Consider the following 20709-nt stretch of genomic DNA (forward strand, 5'->3'; position numbering starts at 1 on the left):
CCCACTTCTTTCTCTTACTAATGTAATTCAGGCCTTCACTGCCTTATAACTGGATTATACTAATTAATGTTTCTGTCATTTCCTGTCTTCTTCTCGTATTCTATTCTATAGACTGAAACAGGATTAATCTTCCTAAAGCAAAACTATGGTTTTTAGGATGTGCTTCCCAGATCAAAATCCTTCAGTTGCTTCCTGCTACATTTAGAATCCAACCTGATATCATGTTCTTATTATATTTGCTGTACGGTCAGTGAATTTACTTCAAGCTTTCTCTAAGATATCATTGATTTGTCTATAAGATTAGACAGTGAAATTAGGGGTGTCTGGTTGGCTTAGTCGGTTACGCATCTGACTCTTGATTCGGCTCAGGTCATGAGATCGGGCTCTGTACTGGGTCAAGCTCTGCACTAGGCATGGAACCTGCTTAAGGTTCTCTCTTTCCCTCTCCCTCTACCCCTTCCCCGTTATCTGGCTCACGTGTGCACGTTCTCCCTCACTTACCAAAAAAAAAAAAAAAAAAAAGGAATAAATAGTCTTTGGAGTTGAATAGTGCTTTTTCTTTGAGTTATTTCCCTTTTTACCCACAGTAGCTCCTACCATATGGTTTTATCAACAAACTCTCAACTCAGTTAATTTGAATCAGATGTGTAATTGATCAAAAACTGCTAACCACAAACATCTTGGTGTCACATAAAACAAATTCCTCAAAATACAAACTTGCAAACCTCATGCAAGAACATGGAATTTCTTTTTCTTTTTTGTTTAAGATAAAAAAAAATTTTTTAATGTTTATTTAGTTTTGAGAGAGACAGAGTGAGTGAGTCCAAGAGGGGGAGGTGCAGAGAGAGAGGGGGAGACACAGAATCTCAAAGCAGGCTCCAGGCTCTGAGCTGTCAGCACAGAGCCCCACACAGGGCTCAAAACCACGAATGACCTGAGCTGAAGTTGGACGCTTCACCAACTGAGCCACCCAGGTGCACCTTTTTTTTTTTTAAAGATTTTATTTTTAAGTAATCTCTACAGCCATCATGGGGCTCGAACTTACAATCTCAAGATCAAGAGTTGCATGCTCTACCAACTGAGCCAGCCAGGCACCCCAGAATACAGAATTTCTAATGTGCGTTCCAAACTGGGTACTTTAGAAAGAGGTAACATATTTAGCATTAAATGCACATGCATATACTAAACTAAACATTGAGGAAACCATTTCGGAAGAAAAATAACTTTTTAAAGCTACATCGAATTTTTTTCTGCTCAGTTATAATTTTAAGTACAAAACTTCACTATGCATTTATGGGAAAAGTACTACAATGCAAATGTTCTTGTGAAATATATCTTTTGAAATTTTTATTTTTAAGGAAGGAATAGCTATTATTTTATTTTTTAGAATAGCTCTTCTTTTTTAATATGATGCTTCAAGCAAGTATCTTACTAGAAGTCATGTCTGCTTTAGCAGTATTCAATCTGATATTTTTTAGTTTTGCTTTTAAGTTCTTATTGGCTTTCTGCTTGTTATATGACAGGATTGTCACCAATTTTTCAAAATAGCTTCATTTTAAATATTGAACTTCTACAAACAGTTTTGTATAAGATAGCAAACATTAAAAACTTGTTATTTGGTGACTGTTTTGTGGCTTTTTTGCCAGGTTTGGTCCAACACAACTTTTATTGCTTTTGGTCAAGTCTAGATATTTTCTTTGAAGACATTGCATTTGCCAACAGAAAATGGTGACTTGAGAGAAGGGAAAGTGAAATCATAAAGAACAGTCGTGTCCTAGGGTGCCTGGGTGGTTCAGTCGGTTAAGTGTTCAACTTTGGCTCTGGTCATGATCTTACGGTTTGTGAGTTCTAGCCCGCATCAGGCTGTGTGCTGTCAGCACAGAGCCTGCTTCAGATCCTCTTGTCCCCCTCTCTCTCTGCTCTCCCCTACTCTGTCTCTCGCTCTCTCGAAAATAAACAACAAAAAATAATTGTGTCTTCACTTCAAAATTGATTACTTTTCTAATTTTAATCAAGGAACAGAATGAGTAGCAAAGTATTAAATGACATTTCTGGATACAATCATTTAATAGAATTTGCGAATTTCCTTCTGTTTGATTCCTCAGTTTTACTTGCAGAAATAGGAAGTGTTCTGTGTCTCTGAAGAGCTAACTGCCTTTGGTGCCTCTTAAAGGAGGGAGTTTGCAAAACTTTAGCTCATCAGGCACTGTCAAAATGTATTGATTAAAAGATCTGTTTTTCCTACTCAGTCTCTCATATCTACACTCACTGAGTACATAGTGTTTCTATTTCTCCCTCAAGGATGTTTTTGGGGAGAAAGTTTATTCTTTGGATACTCATCAGAGTGCAGGAAATCCAGGAATATGAAAAGACCAAATCATGTAGTTTGACTCCTGAGTAGGTTATTACTATACACTTTTATTTCAGTATATTAGGTTTCACATACATAGTTGTTAGTAAAGAAACTGGCTAAGTTATTTTCTAGGGTAGTAGGGTGTATACCATACTCATTTTTTTAAACTATTTTTTTAAGTGTATATTTATTTTGAGAGAGACAGAGACGGTGTGAGTAGAGGGAGAGGTAGAGAGAGAGGGAGAGAGAGAGAGAATCCCAGCCAGCCTCCATGCTGCCAGTGCAGAGCCCGATGCAGTCCCCAAACTCACAGAGTCCAGAGGTCATGACCTGGGCTGAAACCAAGAATCGGATGCTTAGCTGACTGAGCCACCCAGGTGGCCCTCTTTTTTTTTTTTTTAAACAAAGTTTTGCTGGAGATAAAAAAGGAGATAATATTAAATTAAGAAAAACAGACTCTTGGGGTTCCTGGGTGACTCAGTTGGTTGAGCGTCCAACTCTTGATATTGGCTCATGATCCCAGGGTTGTGGGATTGAGCCCCGCATTGGGCTCTGAGCTGAGCGTGGAACCTGCTTGGGATTCTCTCTCTCTCTCTCTCTCTCTCTCTCTCTCTCTCTCTCTCTCACACCCCCTCCATCTCTAAAAAGAAAAGAAAAGAAGGAAAGCAGACTCTCTGGCTATGTTTTACATTTCAGGATGGCCACATTAACACAGATACTCATAGAATACGAATGCAGGCAGTTTTATTTTTATTTATTTATTTATTTATTTATTTATTTATTTATTTTTAATATGAAATTTGTTATCAAATTGGTTTCCATACAACATCCCAACAGGTGCCCTCCTCAATACCCATCACCCACTTACCTGTCCCTCCCACCCCCCATCAACCCTCAGTTTGTTCTCAGTTTATAAGAGTCTCTTATGCTTTGGCTTTCTTCCACTCTAACCTCTTTTTTTTTTTCTTCCCCTCCCCCATAGACTTCTGTTAAGTTTCTCAGGAACCACATAAGGGTGAAAGCATATGGTATCTGTCTTTCTCTGCATGACTTATTTCACTTAGCATAACACTCTCCAGATCCATCCACGTTGCTACAAAGGGCCATATTTCATTCTTTCTCATTGCCACATAGTATTCCATTGTGTATATAAACCACAGTTTCTTTATCCATTCGTCAGTTGATGGACATTTAGGCTCTTGTTTATTTTTTTAAATCTTAAACACAGAAAATATTTTATAAGTAGTAAAAAAAAAGTTTTAAAATTAACTTTTTATCTTTTTCCTTTGTCCTCTCTTCTAAAACTCTTTAGAGCCATAAAATGTTAAAATTGAAAAATACCTTAGAAATTAATTATCTTGCCCTAGCTTCTACACAATGTGAGAATCCATTCCACAATAGTTCTAATCTTTTTATAAAATCTCTATTTTAATATTGTTGTTGTTGTTGTTGTTTTTTATGTAAGCTCTGTGCACAATGTGGGGCTTGAACTCATGACCCCAAGATCAAGAGTCACATGCTCTACTAACTGAGCCAGCCAGGTATTCCTAAATCTCTATTTTAAAGATGTCTCCTTATTTTGACCTCCTAGACTAATGGACTGCCTATTACATTGTGGAGAAAGCTGTCAAATTATGTGTTGGCTCTAATTATTACAAAGACTTGCCTTAAGTGCAGCTACAAATTCTATGACTTTCTCCCAGTTGTATCTTCTTATAGATTATAGAATGAATCTGTTCTTTCTTCCATTTAACCACCCTTTGGAAAACATTGATAACATTCTGGGTCTGAATTCTGTTTTACTTTTTAACCTGGGGGCCATCAGTTCATGAGTCTGTCTTCAGGGGATGGGTCTTCAGGGGATTATATCATATGTAAAATTGTATATGTGCATTTTTCTGGGAAGGGAGCCAGTAATTTTTATTAGCCTCAATAGAACCTGATTCCCCACCAAAATTAATATGCCAGACCTACCGGGGTAGACCTGGTAATCTGCTTTTTGGTTTTGTTTTTATTTTTATTATTTTTAGTAAGTTTGCAATGAGCCGGCTAGTCTAGCATCTCAGGAACTATCGCGCTAGGTAATTTCTGAGATGCTTAGAGCATTTCCGACTCCATTGAGAATTGTAGAATTTTTAGAGCTTTAGAGACCATTTAGTTTATATATAGTTTATGGTATATTTATAGTGAATTCTTTCTATCAAAAGATTAAGCTGATCCAAAGGAGTAAGGTTTTTATTTAAAAATTTATTTGAAAACCTTGGCAGCCATTCATAAACATTAAGAATGTGGTAGTGCTATTTTAAATCAGGAGTGTTCCCAAGATTTTTTTTGTTGGACTTAATATTTTAATCTAACACAGGTTTATGAGTTATACTTTTTTATTAATTTTTAATCTGTAAAGATTTTAGCCTATTTTATTCTTGCTATTCCGTAGGAAGGACAGTATAGCTGAGGATTCACTTAGGAGCACTAGTTTCAAATATTCCATCTACCTTTTAGAATAGTTTGAGCCTAGTACAACTCCTCCTGTGCCTGCCTCCCTTTCCCAAAGACAAAACTCAACCAGCGAGGCTTTTTTCTTTTCTCCAGTAAAGTAATACTTGAATAACTAATAATGTAAACCGAATGACAAAAAGCATCCTAAGATTTGAAGATGTCTTTCAGTGTGCTATGATTACTTCACTTTTCTAGAAGTCTGTGCATGATAGGCCTACTTTTTGCAACAAATGTCAGAGGAGTAAAGTCAGAAGAGACAAGAGACTAATGTGAAAGAAAACAGAAAAATGCAGCACAGCAGGGGAAATGAACATGTTTTAATAAACAGCAATGACAAGCAACAGAGATGGCAAGAACCAGCAATTTTCATTCATTTACCATTTATCCCTCTCTTAGTGTCAAAAGTACCTGAGTTAGCTTATAAACAGAGATCTATCTGAAAATAGAATGTTTTTTATAAGTAGGTAAATAAGTAAATGGTGTAGTTGAAGACAGATGATATAACATATCTGGTAGCTGGGGGGTATACAGCTGCTTTTGCCTCAATATTGTAACTCCCTAAAGATACATTTCCTGTGTATGTATTAGGGAAGGACAGTAGAAGCGAGTAAGTAGTCAATAGCTGCTTACCCCTAGCTTGAAGGCCCTTGAACCAGAGTGCATGCTTCTTGTTTCCTAAAAGCCTAAGGGATGAGAAACACTACAGTTATTTCATTCATTACAATGACTTGCTATGGCTTTTATTTTAATAAGGGTGGCAATATGATGGTATATGGGGGGGGAGGTGCGGGTAACACCAGACTCTTGGGAGAGGAGAACAACTTCTTTGGAGGGGTTGGGAGAATGTACCTTTAGTTGAGAGTCCTTGCCTTAATGTTCTTTCATTTGTTCATTCGTTTGTTCAACAAGTATTTAGCAAATGCCTCTATTAGACACATTTCTTAGGTGCTGAACTGAATTGTGACTAAGAGCATTATTATAGAGTCGTTAAGAGTGATTTGGATCTAAACTGCATGGGTTTGAATCCCAGATTTTTCATTTGCCTAGCTAAGTGACCTTGGGAAAAATTGCTTAATTTCTCTGTCTTGGTTTCCTCCACTGTAAGTTGGGAATCATAATAGTATCTGTCTCATACAGATGTGGTGAGGATTAAATGAGTTCTGGAACAGTATTGTTATTAAAGGGAATTCAGTTGTTTTGATACACACACACACAGACATGTATATGTAAAATGCTGCCATGACTAAGCCATAACACAGTACAATATAGCACTCCAATTTATATTTTAGTTTGTGTTGATTTACATACCTGTTTGTTTCCAAAAGGATTTGAGACCGATCCAAAGCCTCCAAAAGAATACTCTGTATTCAACTGACACGACAGAATTAAGATTATGGGTTCAGATCTTCTTGCTTTGAGAGGCAAAAGACAGAAACTTGCAAATGAGTGTATTTAACTGCTAGGAGTAGAGTAGACACTGGATAAATGTTAATTCTAAGTGTAAAAGAAAATCATTTACTTAAAAAAGTGGTCACTGCCAGCCCAAAGTGTGCTGTTACGCAAATTACTTAAAAATGCCTCTTCCAGGGGTGCCTGGCTGGCTTAGTCAGTTGAGCATGTGAGTCTTGATCTTGGGGTTGTGAGTTCAAGTCCCACGTTGAGTGTATACTTAAAAAAAATAGGGGTACCTGGGTGGCTTATTTAGTTGTGAGTCTTGATTTTGACTCGGGTCATGATCCCAGGATCATGGGATTGAGCCCCGCATCGGCCTCTAGGCTGAGCATGGAGCTTGCTTGAATTCTCTCTCTCTCTCTCTCTCTCTCTCTCTCTCTCTCTCTCTCTCTCCCCCCTCCCCCTCTCTCCATCTCTCCCTCCCTCTCTCCCTCTCCTCCACTCATGCACTTTCTCTCTCTCAAAATAAGTATCTTAAAAATAATAAACAGGGGCGCCTGGGTGGCGCAGTCGGTTAAGCGTCCGACTTCAGCCAGGTCACGATCTCGCGGTCCGGGAGTTCGAGCCCCGCGTCAGGCTCTGGGCTGATGGCTCGGAGCCTGGAGCCTGTTTCCGATTCTGTGTCTCCCTCTCTCTCTGCCCCTCCCCCGTTCATGCTCTGTCTCTCTCTGTCCCAAAAATAAATAAAAACGTTGAAAAAAAATTTAAAAAAAAAAAAAAATAAACAAATAAATAAATAAATAAATAATGTCTTTTCCAGGTAAGCATAGTCCTGTTAGTACACTGGGGAGTAGAGTGTTGGCTGGATTTTAGCCTCACTTAGCCACTTGGCCTGGAGCTCTTGTGCAGTGTGCAACCTACACAACTGTGCAGTGATTCTGAATACAGTATTAATTTGCTTCTCTTCTGAAATTCTTTATAGACACTGAATTGTATAAAGCAATAGGATCATGCCACATGGCATAGCCACCTAAATCAGAATTCTTAGATCATGTTAAATAGTTTGGTTTATTAAAATATTTATAATTGTTTCAGACATAGCATTTTGAATGCAGTCTGCCCCATATCAACGTAATCAGTTTTTGTCATGTTTTTAATACTTTTTCCTTTGAGACATTGTAGATTTACATGCAACTGTAAGAAAGAATATGGAATGCTCCATACACCCTTCATTTAGTTTCCCCAAATGATAACATTTTGTTACTATTGTGTAATAACACAACCAGGAAGTCAGCGTTGATACTGCTTGTTTGACCTTACTTTGATTTCATTAGTTTTGCATGCATTCATTTGTGTGTGTGTTTGTATTGAGTTCTAGGCGGTTTTATCACATGTGTAGATTTGTGTGACCACCTAGTCAAGATATAGAACAGATCCATCACAGTGACTCCTCATGTTACCCTTGTATAGTCACAGCCATCTCCCCTGGTAAGCCCCTGACAACCACTAATCTGTTCTCCATCTCTGTAATTTTGTCACTTTAAGAACGTTACATAAATGGAGTCCTACAGTTTTGGCATTGACTTTTTGGCATTGACTTTTGGCATTGGCTTTTTTCATTCAGCACAATTCCCTTGGGAGCCATCTAAGTTGTTACACATATCAGTAGTTCATTAATACTGAGCCTTATGCCATGGTATGGATGTACCACAGTTAAATTACTCATTCATTGGAAGGTTGTTTCCAGGTTTTGGCTATTATTGATGAAGCTACTATGAACATTTGTGTACAGGTTTTTGTGTGAGCTTAAGTTTCTTTTTTTTTGCAGTTTGGTATTTTATCCAAAGGTTTTTTTGCACTGATTGAAATGATGTTGTGGTTTTTCTCCTTATTTTGTTAATATAGCGAATTATACTGATTTTTTAATGTTAAATCAGTCTTACATTCTTGGAAGAAATTTTACTTGATCATGATGTATTATCCTTTTATATAGCTTTGATTTTATTTGGTAATATTTTGTTTGGAATTTTTGAGCCTGTTTATAAGGGATTTTGACCTGTAATTACTTTTAATGTTTTTATCAGATTTTGATATCAAGGTTCTATTAGTCTCCTAAGTGAGTTTCTCTATTCTCTGACAGCATTTGTGTAAGATGGGTGTTATATATCTTCCTTAAATGTTCGGAGTGAAGCCATCTAGTACTCCTACTAATTTTTTTGCGCAATACCTAAATTTGTGTTTTTCTATCAATATCTGTGTTAATCACTTTCTGCATCTTTCTTCTAAACAAGGCAAAGACTTTATTCTTCTGCTTTCCCTTCTCTCAACCCTCTTCTTACCCTCACAGTGATTCCTGTCAATATCATCTAAGATTAGAGTTTTGAATGTTAGTAAACTTTTGTGTTTTGTTCTTTTCCCAATCAGCACTTAACTTCCAGATATTACTGGTTTCTCCCCTTACTCTTTTCTTGTACCTTGTTTGTTGTTTTTGGATTAATTTTTTTTAGCTCCAAGTAAAGTTTTAAGTTTATTTATTTGAGAGAGGGAGGATCCCAAGTAGGCTTTGTACTACATGCTAAGCCCAACACAGGGCTCAGTCTCATGGAGCATGAGATCATGACCTTGAACCGAAATCAAGAGTCGGACACTTAACCAACTGAGCTGCCCAGGTGCCCCAAGTATATATCTTTGAGTAATTCTTTTGCCAGAAGTCTGAAAGAAGCAAAATTTTTGTTTCCTAGTACATTAAAAAATGTCTTAATTTCACTCTCACAATTGAGAGTTTGAGTATAGAATTCTGGACCATCTGTTGAAAAGACTGTTCTTCCCCATTGAGTGGTCTTGTCACCTTCGTCAAAAGTCAGTTGACCATAGATGTACAGGTTTACTTGTGGACTTTCAATTCTATTCCATTGATCTCTATGTCCATCCTATGCTAGTACTAAGTTGTTTTGAATACGGTATTTTTAAATTTTTTTTTTCAGCGTTTATTTATTTTTGAGACAGAGAGAGACAGAGCACGAACGGGGGAGGGGCAGAGAGAGAGGGAGACACAGAGTCGGAAACAGGCTCCAGGCTCTGAGCCATCAGCCCAGAGCCCGACGCGGGGCTCGAACTCCCGGACCGCGAGATCGTGACCTGGCTGAAGTCGGACGCTTAACCGACTGCGCCACCCAGGCACCCCAATACGGTATTTTTGTAGTAAGTTTTGAAGTCAGGAAGTGTGAGTCTTCTAATTTAGTTCTTTCTCAAGATTGCTTTGGTTTTCTGGGTTTCTTACATTTCAATATGAAGTTTACAGTTAGCTTGTCCATTTCTGGAAAAAGGGCAGTTGGAATTTTGGTAGCGATTGCTCAGTTCTCTTTTATATCTTAACTTTTGAAAATACTTTCTACTTCTTTTTCCTTCTATACTGTATTCTGGTGAATTTCTTGGCCCCATCTTTCATTGTACTAATTTAGTTTGCTGTTTAACTGTGTCTTTTCAGTTCCTAGGTTTTTTAGTTTGGTGATCAAAATTTAATTTCTGAGAGTTCCAATTGATTTTTTTTTAATAAATGTATTATTACTTTGCATATCTCTGAGGATATTAATTATACTTGATGTAAGGTCTTACTCTATTTAACTTGTTAACTCTCTTTCTTTAGTCTGAGTTCCTCTGTTTGTCACATTCATGCCTGAGTCTTTTTCATGTCTGAGTCTTGGGTTTTTGCTTATTCGTCTTTATTTGAGAGTCCTAGTTAGCCTTCCTGTGAATATTACATCTGTTACTGCAGCAGGTCTTTAATGGTTGTGGGGAGAGATGAAATGTGAAGTAGGATGGAGCCACCATTGCCAGGGTCTTCTTTAGTGTGAGCGTCCCCTCTTCGACCTGGGAGTTAGTATCCACCCAAGGCTCTGTCCTGTCTCTCTGATCCGGTGTTTATAGTCATTGTTCCTACCCGGGGAGGGGAGGGACACCTCTCCTTTGATGCCACCGTTTCCCTCTGGAGCAAATACCTCTGTTCTGTAATGGTTGACCCAAAGAGGTAAATGAGCGGGAGAGGCTGATCTGCTTTGTAACTTCTGTGCTGGCCCCCAACCTGTAAATTCTGTAAATTGTGTCAGTTCTTCCTGCTGTTTTCCACCTCTGGGCTTCATTTACTGTGAGGTCTGCTCTGACCACTTGCAGTAGCCCTCTCCTCTGGGTGTATCGGACTATGTTTCCCACGTTGCAGTGATTCCTGTGTTAGTCCACTGAAGACATTTCTTGCTTTCTTTTGATTATGGATTTGTAAAAAATTTAAAAATTAAAAATAATTTAAAATGGCTTTTGTGTTATTTGCTGGGCTTTGGAGAAAGGAGAATGTGTTTGGCCTAATAGCCTATTTCGGTCAATGACTATGTCATTTTTATAATGAAATAAATTTAATAAAAAGAAAACATTTAAAAGCAAAAAATAGGGGTGCCTGGCTAGCTCAGTCGGTAGAGCATGTGACTCTTGATCTTGGGGTGGTGAGTTTGAGCTCCATGTTGGGTGAAGAGATTATTTTAAAAAAACAACAAAAATCAGCAAAAATAAAATATTGATGAAATCATTGAAGAAATTATCCTTTTTGTTTTTGTTTTGAAGAGTAGAAGCAATCACGAATGAAGATTGGCAGTTTGAATTTACACAAATGAAAGCTTTAACGAGCAAAACTACAGACCAGGAACATATCTATATGAATTTGGAACGGCATATATTTGCTCTATTGCTGGTTTCTCTCTTTTTCTGATCTTTGGGTGAAGGAAGAAAACGTGGGTTCTGAAGTCAGTGCCTACCTTGTGTGAATAACCTCAACATTAGCTTATGCCTATGACAGACTTCATGTTGGCGGCTGAGTGAGGCCAAAGATGTTTGGCAGAGCTCTGAGAAAACATCAAAAGCATTTTTTATTATAACTTTGATTCAGTCATTTTCAATGTTATTCCCTCAGTGTCATTCTAAATTTGCTTGTGTTTTTCCATTATAAAATATGTCCTAGAAATTTGGATAATATAAAAGAGATGATAACCCTCAACCCTAATCATAACCACTGTTAATGCTTTGGTATGTTTCTTTACAGTATTTTTTTTTTAACATAGCATAAATAAATTAAAGTAATATGGTATTATTTTTCTTCCAGTCCAAAAGTAATGCCTACTCAATGGGAAAGCTTGGAAAATAAAGACCAGCATTAAGGAGAAAAATCCAAAAATCATTCATAATAACCACCCAAAGTTAACCACAATTAAAATTTGATGTACATCCTTCCTGTATTTTTCGTGAATCTATACAAGCACTTTTTTCTTTACTAATATGGTATCAGACTCTAGTACTATTTTGTACTTGCATTTTTTTGTTTGCAATATATTGTGAATGTTTTCCCATGTTAGTAAATATTCTTGTATATACTTTTTAGTGGTGTGTGAAATATGAACATATTTAAGTATGTTTATTTAGCATACTTACTTAACCATCCCCCTATCATTGGACATTGAAAGTGTTTCTAATTTTTTGCCATTATGAATAGTATCATAGTGAGTATCTTTGTCCATACATCTTTCCATGCATCTGTGATTGTTTCTTTAGGAATAAATTCCTAGAAGTGGAATAGCTGGGTCAAAGGGTATGTACATTTTAACACTTTTGATACATAAAAATGTCAAATTTTAAGCTAATCACTTGTTATATTCTGTCTTGTATTGCTATCTAATTGTTTTATGTGTCTGTCTTGTCTCCCTAATTAGAATATAAGCTTCTTGAGGGCAAGGGAAGTTTCTTATACATCTTATGTATCCTTTGACAGTGTGGTTTATAATGTTGGACTTATGAGTCATCAACAAAAATTGTATTGATTTAACCTGTGATTCTCCAGACTTTTGGATGTCATAAATTTGTAACTAAAAATATATATATATACATATATATATGTATATACACATACATACATATATATATGTATATATATGTATATGTATATTTTGGGGATACACATAGACTTGAACATTTTCTGTTTTTCTAAGAAAGAATAATTCAACCAAAACCAACTAACCATTTCCTCTAACCTTCATCTCATAAAATGAAGCATATTTGATCAAAAAAACTTTCTAATCTCTGAAAAAAGGACAGGCCATTTACTTAAATGGAACATTTTCCTTTAAAAAAAAAAAATCACTACCTTGTCCGCTTTTTTCTCATTTTGTTTTGGACTGGTGAATCTTCACCTTAGCCTAGCAGTGGTCTGTAGACCAAGATCTGGGCATTGCTGATTTAAAAGACTTAGACAGTTAAAAGATAACCCCTTTTGCAAAACAAAGAATTCTTCCCCTTGCCAAGGAGTCTGTCTCCTCCACAGTATGAAGGGCGTAACGCACGCACCAGTAGTGCCTTTTCATCGCACAGGATTTGTGTACCAGTACCTTGCTGACGAACATCTAAGTATATTTGCAACCGCCAAACCCAAAACCTATACGCTTTCTAATGAATATGAGACAGGGAAGTGTGGTGTAGTGGAAAGAAGGCAGGTTTTAAAGTCAGGCTGAGCTTGGATCCTGGGTGAGGCATTAAGTCGCTTTGCTACCTGGCTTGTAAAATTAAGATGATAACATCTTTCTCAAAATGTCTTTACGGCCACTGTTATGGCAGTTACTTCACTGTAATGTAATTGTTTGTTTAGACATCTGCCTTCCTCATAAGACCAAGAGCTGTTGAGGGTAGGGGACATATCCTTGCACTACGCTAGAGCCTGGCCGAGGGCTCAAGGCATAGCAGATGCTTCATGAAATAACTGTTGAAGCCGTACAGGATTGTTGTGAGGATCAAATGAGGTAACATGCGTGGAAGCTCTTTATAAACTTTAAACTCTATACAAATGTTAACTTTTTGTATTGTCAATAAAAGCCATCTTTGGGAGCTATCAAAACTTTGGAAAGAGACAAAATTATTCCTTTAACAGTTCAATAATGCTTTGTATTTCTCTACTATATTACAAGAAAACAAGCTTTAATTGGGGTTAATATGGAACTGGTTTGCTTCCTTGGAAGGCAGATGAATTTCCTTTTTTCTCTCTCCCAGTGGAAGTGCCAAGATATTAAATGTTTGCTTTATTTGGTTGTCACCATGACATTTTAATTATAGCAAGATCTGCTTATTTCATATTCAAAGAATGGTGCCCATTGCTTTATCCTCTTAACCACATAACCAATAAAAGAATACCAAACCCGGAAGAGAACAGGAGCCTGCATTATGCCGAGTTAATTTTAGTCAGTGCTCCTTTTTTGACATTCACTGATTTTTTAAAATGTCATAATTTCTAATTTGTTTGTAAAGCTACTGGTGAATTTTTGCCACAAGATGGCATTGGTGATTATTGAATGCATGTTCTGTTGAACCAGAATTCTGAAAAATGGTGCACATATTGTTTGCATTCTTTGGGGGTGAGTTGAATACCTTCATCACTGCTTGTGTATTAATTTAATTTTGTTTTGACTTCCAAAACAGGGTTAAATGCTACTTTACATCACTTCTTTCTGTATTCAAGTATTGTTTTGTTTCCTGTTTTTCTGTCTTTATAACTACAGTAACTATGTATTATTTGCCATGTGTTGTATGTGTCTGACTTATTGCTGATGATTGTGGTAACAGGTAAGAAGAAAATACGATGGGACCCAGTTAGGAGGCGCTTCATTCAGTCCTGTCCCATCATAAGGATCCCTAACAGGTTTTTGAGAGGTGGGTGATAACTAGCAAGAGATCTGTGCTTCATATGGGTTAAAGGGAACTTTGAATTTTCTAAAGTCAAAACTCTGGTTTTTAAAAATTGTCTAAACAGCTAAAATTGGAGTAAGAAAAGTCTAGAACTTAATTTTAAACCTGTGTCTCATATTGACCACTGTTGGAGTTGGAATTGTAAGTTTTAGGGAGTTAGAAACACTTAATGTGTACTAGATGGTAGAAATAAATCATCTAACTGATATCAGTATTATTCCACTGTAGCCATATGAGAGAGAACTTTGAGTGAATAATCTATAAAATATGGGCGTGGGAAAGAACTTTCTAAATATCATCTGAGGAATAAATAAAGATTAACTGATGTGACAGTATAAAAATTAAAAACCTCTATGTCAAAAACCATAAATAACAAGATAAATTAAAAGGGGGAAATATTTGTAACAAATGGTTACTACCATGAATATATAAAGAGCTCTTATAAATCAATAGTTTAAAAGCAAATGCCCACTAGAAAAATAGATAAAAGAACATGAATAATCAATTCAGAAAAAGAAAGCATCAGTAAATATGAACAAATACTTATTTTCACTATTGTTACATAAACATGATAATTAAAATAATAAGATCTCATTTTCACGTATGAGGTTGGCTAAAGGCTAAAAATAAGAATGCCCAGTGTTGGCAAAGTATGGGGACGTGAAGCTCATATATGGAGGGAAGTGTAAAGTTAACGCAGCCTATCTGGATTCAGTTTGGCTATATGATATAAAAAACCTTAAAAATGTTGACATCCTTTGACCTAGTAATTCTTACTTTTAGAAGTGTTGCATTCCTTCTAGTTCTTATTTTTTCTACCAGAACATACTCCATACTGAAAAAGAATCTCAGAAGAGGGTTGAAAACTGGTTCACACTGTTTTTCTAGGTATAGCAAATTGTCAGACAAGCATACTTAATGTGATGATTTAGACTTTACTAAATTATTTATAAGCCAGTATATTTAATTTTGACTGAAGATTATTACAAAAAAAAAAAAAAATCCTGCAGCTGCTATAGATCTTTCTATATCTAGTACCTAATCTATTTTTAGCAGCCATGTTCCACAGCATGGAAAGAATGAAATCTAGACTTAATGGTCAAAATAAGATACTTAGGGTGTTATGCTCCCTTTTAGAATGAATAATGATTTTATTGATACAGACTAAGAGATAATTCTAATATTATATGACAAAACCATTTTTGCATATGTGGCCAAACAAGTGGCACATCTAATTCTATAACATTTTTTTCTTTTTTCTATTTATAAATTAAAATGCCAATTTATTGATTTACAATGAGAAGGCTAACTCGGGCTGACTAAATTTAAGTACAATTAAGAAATTGTTTAATTAGGATATAGAATTTAATATAATACAATTTTGTACAAATATAAACATAAAAAAAAAAAGGAAACTGAACCAACATTATATCTGGATGGTGAGATTTTATTTCCTTTTGAATATTTTGTTTTTCAATTCTTCAGTCATGGAAAAAAGAGATTAGTACAGGTAAGTTGCATATCTTTGGTTCTTTTGTAAGCCCTAAATTGCCTCCAACAATGAATGGCCTAGGAAGATGGCCTCTGCCTGTGCTGAGAGGGAGGTGGGAGTAAAACCAGCATCAATCACCATCATCAGTCACCAGTGACTGCCTCTAAATCAGTGGTCTTGTCTTAGTTCTCGCTTTCTTTGACCTGTTTGTAGTGTTTGATGCTGTTGACCACCTGCACCTTCTTAAATATTTCTCTTCTTTTGGGTTACTTTCCTGTGCAATCCTAGATGTTTTCTTCTTCTCTTTGATTGTTCATTCTGTTTCCTTCACTAGCTTCTTTCTTCCTACCCACTACAGGTGGGCATTTCTCCAGCGTTCTGTCCTTCTCTCCATTATCTCCTTTGGTTCTCTCATCAGCTTTCACAGACTTAACTCTCTCCGTTCGTTCGTTCATTCTTTCATTCTTTTAGTATTTCTTGATTGCCTCCTGTGTAGCAGGCAGTGTATCAGCTCAGTATCTAAATAACAGAGAATCAGATAAACAATTACAGAAAATAATTTGAGTGTAATTCTTTGTGATAAGTGTCCTGGTGAGGTAGCATGGTATGGGATTGCACAGAAGAGGCTCCTGACTCAGCTTGTGGGGAGCACAGACAGAGGAGTGGCCATCAGGATGACTTTTCAGAAGAGATGTACTTAAACGCTGAGTAGGTGTTAGTTAGCAAGGGAGGGTTAGCAAGGGAGAACATCTCAAATCATGGGGACCACATAGCTTAAGGAAAGGCAGTTAGGCAAAACAGAGCATAGTCTCCAGAGAACTGTAGGGGGTTCAGCATAGGGGGAAGGAGTAAGGAGAGAAGAAGCTGGAGAAGGTCCAGATCAAGTGGGGTACAACCCAAGGGAAGTTTTCAGAATCATTTTGTGTTTTTAACCAGTGAAGATATTTAATTGAAAGATTAATTACAAGGTTATTACAGTTATTGGGGTGAGAAACGATGGAGACTGCAGTGAAGGTAGTTGTACTAGGAGTAGAGAGTAGGGAGTTGATTTGAAATATAAGGAAGTAGAATTTGATGACACTTGATTCGACTAATATTGAAGAGGAGGACCTTTGTGCGGACCTCTGTGTGGACCTTTGTGCTCTTTACCCATGTTAAATGGGTGGAGAGTGGGGCAGATTTGAAGAGAGGATGATACATTCAGTTTAATCTCCCCAAACCAATAATAATGTATCCTTGAGCCCTCAGGTTAAGAGTTATTTCCAGGGAAGTTCCGGGGAAGGCCTGTCTCTGCCCTGATGGCACCCTCGGTGTACCTGCCTGTGTCATAGCACTTATCACACTGAATTACAGTCATCAGTTTCCTTGTCCGTGCCTGCCGTTAGACTGTAAGCTCTGCAAGGGCAGGGATGGTGGGACAGTGCCTGACAGTTCTCTGTCTCCAGTTTGTAGCACAGTGCAAGTGGTAGGCGTATCCTATGTATTTCAGTTGAATTGAATTACTAAGGCCACTGTCAGGGAATAAATAGGATGGGACTAAAATTTTCGTATGTTCTCAACTTCTCTCTGGTGATGTGGCAGTAAACTAGAGTTGTTGAGAACACAAAAATGCTGTTGTTTATCGTTTTCTTAGATTTAAAAAAATCTATGCTTTTGAAGTTGCCACTTTTAAGTCTTTCATTTTGGGAATCCTATGCATTACCTCTGTTGATTCTGATTTAACAGTTTCAAGGGGCTCGTTTTCTGTCACTGGATTCCTTCTCTAGAACCTGCATTTTCTCTGAAAGATATTTCTACCAATTAAAAGTGTGGTGTGAAAACAATATTGGTGTAATAAAAACAATGGGTTTCCATTACAAAATGATGGCCTAAACATACCCATTTATCTTTCCATACTTCTTAGATATCATTGCAAAAGACAAAACAGACATAAGAAAACTAATAAATCGTGATTGTAGAAAAGAAAGGCTTTGAATCCAAATTATCTATGTCTGAATCCAGGCTCTACCATTTACCAACTGTGTGCCTTTGGCCAAGTTCCTTACTCTTTTTTTTTTTTTGTCCTCAATTTCCTCATCTGTAAAATAAGGATGATGATAGCAGTGCCTACCTTCTAGAGTTATTGTGAGGACCGAGAGAGGTCATGTGTGCAAAGTACTTGGAGTTTTTATATTTAGCCAGTGTTGAATTAATGTTAGCTGCTTTCATTATTATTTGATGATACCAGAAAGTCTAAGGAATTTCAACGTAATAGAAAGCAGTTGGAATTTTATTGATTGAGAAACCAAAACAGTAACATGGAACTCAAAATAGGTGCTCCGGCTGCATGCTGAAGTCAGAGAATTCTCCATAGGGCCTCTTTACTGAAACTCCAAGCCTAGAGTCTGCAAGTGTGGCAGTAGGGAGCAGGTTTAGGAAAAATGGAACATCAAGGCAAATAATTAAGGGACTTCCTCCAAAACAGTTACTTCCCTTCTTCCGTCTCTCTATAGACAGAGCTCTGACAGCAGCTTTAGTTCCTAGGATAAAGCTACGAGAACAGCTCTTCAGGTGGAGTTAGGGGATTTGCTTTGGGGATGGTTGAGCAGGCCCTGTTCCCATGGACTTGGACTGGAGAGAGAGTGGGAGCACAAAGCAGAGCTTTAGGTAGTGTGCCTCCACAATAGATGGGTGAGGAGGGTGGAACAGGAGCAGGAAAAGAAAGGGAACTCAATCTGGGATTGACGTACATTAAAGGACCCTACCGTCAAAATACGGCCTTATTCTGGCAATCGTAAGGCAAAACTGCTTACCTTTTCTCAGCTTCTTTCGAAAGGGAAACCTGTCTGTCAGTGTACCTCCACTGTACCACTTACCTGCAGAGACCCACAGTCAAAGAGACCTCTCATTTGGAGTCTTGGAGACAGAGTAATACAACTGTTGAGGAAACCCATGCCTCTTACAGTTACTAACCCATGTAGTTCTTCACTTACTAATACAAATAGGTGATCCAGGCCCATCAGACATTTGCAGGAGACTAAACTTGAAAGAGGATGACTAAGATGAACAAATAGCTGACGTGGGAAAAACAGAGATAATGAGGAAGCGGAATGGAACTTTAGGAAGTTCTGATCATAGGAGGTTTCCTCAGAATCAAGAGTGAATTGGGCCCATAAATTAAAAACCAACTGCCGTGAGAAAAAGGAATGATTAAAGAATTAGTTCTGTGTTGAAGTCTTTTTAAAAAATGTTTATATTTATTTATTTTGAGAGAGAGAGAGAGAGCAAGCACATGCAAGCATGGGGCAGAAAGAGGGAGAAAGAAAATCCCAAGCAGGCTCTACTCTCTGTCAGCACAGAGCCTGGCACGAGGCTCGATCTCACGAACCATGAGATCATGACCTGAGCTGAAATCGAGAGTTGGCCACTTACTTGACTGAGCCACTCAGGCACCTCTGTGTTGAAGTCTCGATTGCTGAAATAAAAATGCAATTGGAGTGGTCAATAATAGTCTTAAGACCAATTTTTACAAAAATGAAAGAGGAAATGTAGAGACCATAAGACAAGAAGACCAAAAGAGAAAATACATGAGAGAAACTCATACTGTCAGGACAAATCTAAGTGGTCAATATTCATTTTGTAGAGTTACAGAAGGAAAGATCAGACAATGGAAGGGAGAAAATAAAGAAATGGAGAATATTTCCCTAAAATGAAGAGGCTATGAAGAGGCCACCAAGGAACAAGCAGGAAGAACACAAACAAAAGCTTCTATCTGTACATGGGTGAACTCCTTATGATTCCGGAGACAGAAAATAGTTTACATAGAAAGACTAGTGTTGGATTTCTCACCTGCAACATGATTTGCTTGAAGAGAAGTAGCTTCAGTGTTCTAAGAGAAAATTATTTTGAACAGAACTCTGCACCCAGCCTCACTAATGTTTATGTGGGGGTCAAAATAAATGTGAATTCTGAAAGTTTATCATACACACCCTTTTTGGAAAATTACTTTGAAGAGATACTCCCAGTAAAATGAAAACAAATCCAAGAAAGAGGGAGATTTGGATATAGAAAGCAACAGTGTGCAAAGAAACCAGTAAAACTTAAAGTTGTGTCCAGATAAAGGGGCTATGAAGCCTAGTTTGATTTTTAAGAAAAGATTTATAAAAATGTAGAAGTATAATATAAATGCGTGTATGTGTATGTATGTGTGTGTATATATGTTATATATACAACATTCTGTAACTAAAAACACAAGATAATATAAATATGTGTATGTGTGCATATTTATGTGTGTGTGTGTGGATAGATAGATAGATAGATATACCTATAAATAACATTCTGTGACATTTCAGGTGATTTAAACAAATTGGGGGTAAGGAGAAAGTGAAACTGCCTAAGATCATCTGATTTTTTGTTTTAGAATTTACAGGTGTAATATGGGTTTATTAAAACTCAAATAATACGGAAGTACATAGGAGGGTGAAAAGTGAACGTCCTTATCTCAAGCATATATAACAAACTTAACAGATTAGTAAGAAGAAAATAGACATCTCAATAGAAGAATGTATTAAAAGCTTGAGCAGGCATTTCCCAAAGAAAAATCCAGTTGGTCAATAAATAAAAAAAGGTAATGAGACAAATGCATATTTTTTCAATGTTTAGTTTTGAGAAAGAGAGTGTAAGCGGGGAGGGGCATAGAGAGAGGGAGACACAGAATCCAAAGCAGGCTCCAGGCTCAGAGCTGTCAGCACAGAGCCTGACGCGGGGCTTGAACTTATAGACTGCGAGATCATCACCTGAGCCGAGGTCAAGATGCTTGATCCACTGAGCCACCTAGGCACCGCAGAGACAAATGCATATTTTTAAAAAAATTTTTTTTTCAACGTTTTTATTTTATTTTTGGGACAGAGAGAGACAGAGCATGAACGGGGGAGGGGCAGAGAGAGAGGGAGACACAGAATCGGAAACAGGCTCCAGGCTCTGAGCCATCAGCCCAGAGCCCGACGCGGGGCTCGAACTCCCGGACCGCGAGATCGTGACCTGGCTGAAGTCGGACGCTTAACCGACTGCGCCACCCAGGCGCCCCGACAAATGCATATTAAAACCATGATGAAAAGAGGTCTACAAACCTTTAGGAATTGCTAAATTAAAAAGACTGACAATACCAACTAGTTTGTAAACAGTTAGGCCTTATCTAGTAAAGGTAAAGATTTACACTATGACT

The 20709-nt window shown here is 37.3% G+C and overlaps 1 protein-coding gene across 2 annotated transcripts in view; it reads left to right on the plus strand.

Annotated features, from left to right (window-relative positions):
- KLHDC10 (kelch domain containing 10) overlaps positions 1 to 20709 on the plus strand; it is a 60135-nt gene that overhangs the window by 15459 nt on the left and 23967 nt on the right. Inside the window, exon 2 of one of the 2 annotated variants that reach the window (XM_047095212.1) lies at positions 13892 to 13978. The exons of the other annotated variant lie outside the window; for it this stretch is intronic. Within the exon in view, the coding sequence (XP_046951168.1) occupies positions 13892 to 13978 (87 nt within the window). The remainder of the gene's footprint in view (positions 1 to 13891; positions 13979 to 20709) is intronic. 2 annotated transcript variants of the gene reach the window in all.

This window comes from Lynx rufus, unplaced genomic scaffold, assembly GCF_022079265.1.
Source record: "Lynx rufus isolate CCGP_SWC_20201006 ecotype Redwood Valley unplaced genomic scaffold, mLynRuf1.p SCAF_4, whole genome shotgun sequence".
Lineage (NCBI taxonomy): Eukaryota > Metazoa > Chordata > Mammalia > Carnivora > Felidae > Lynx > Lynx rufus.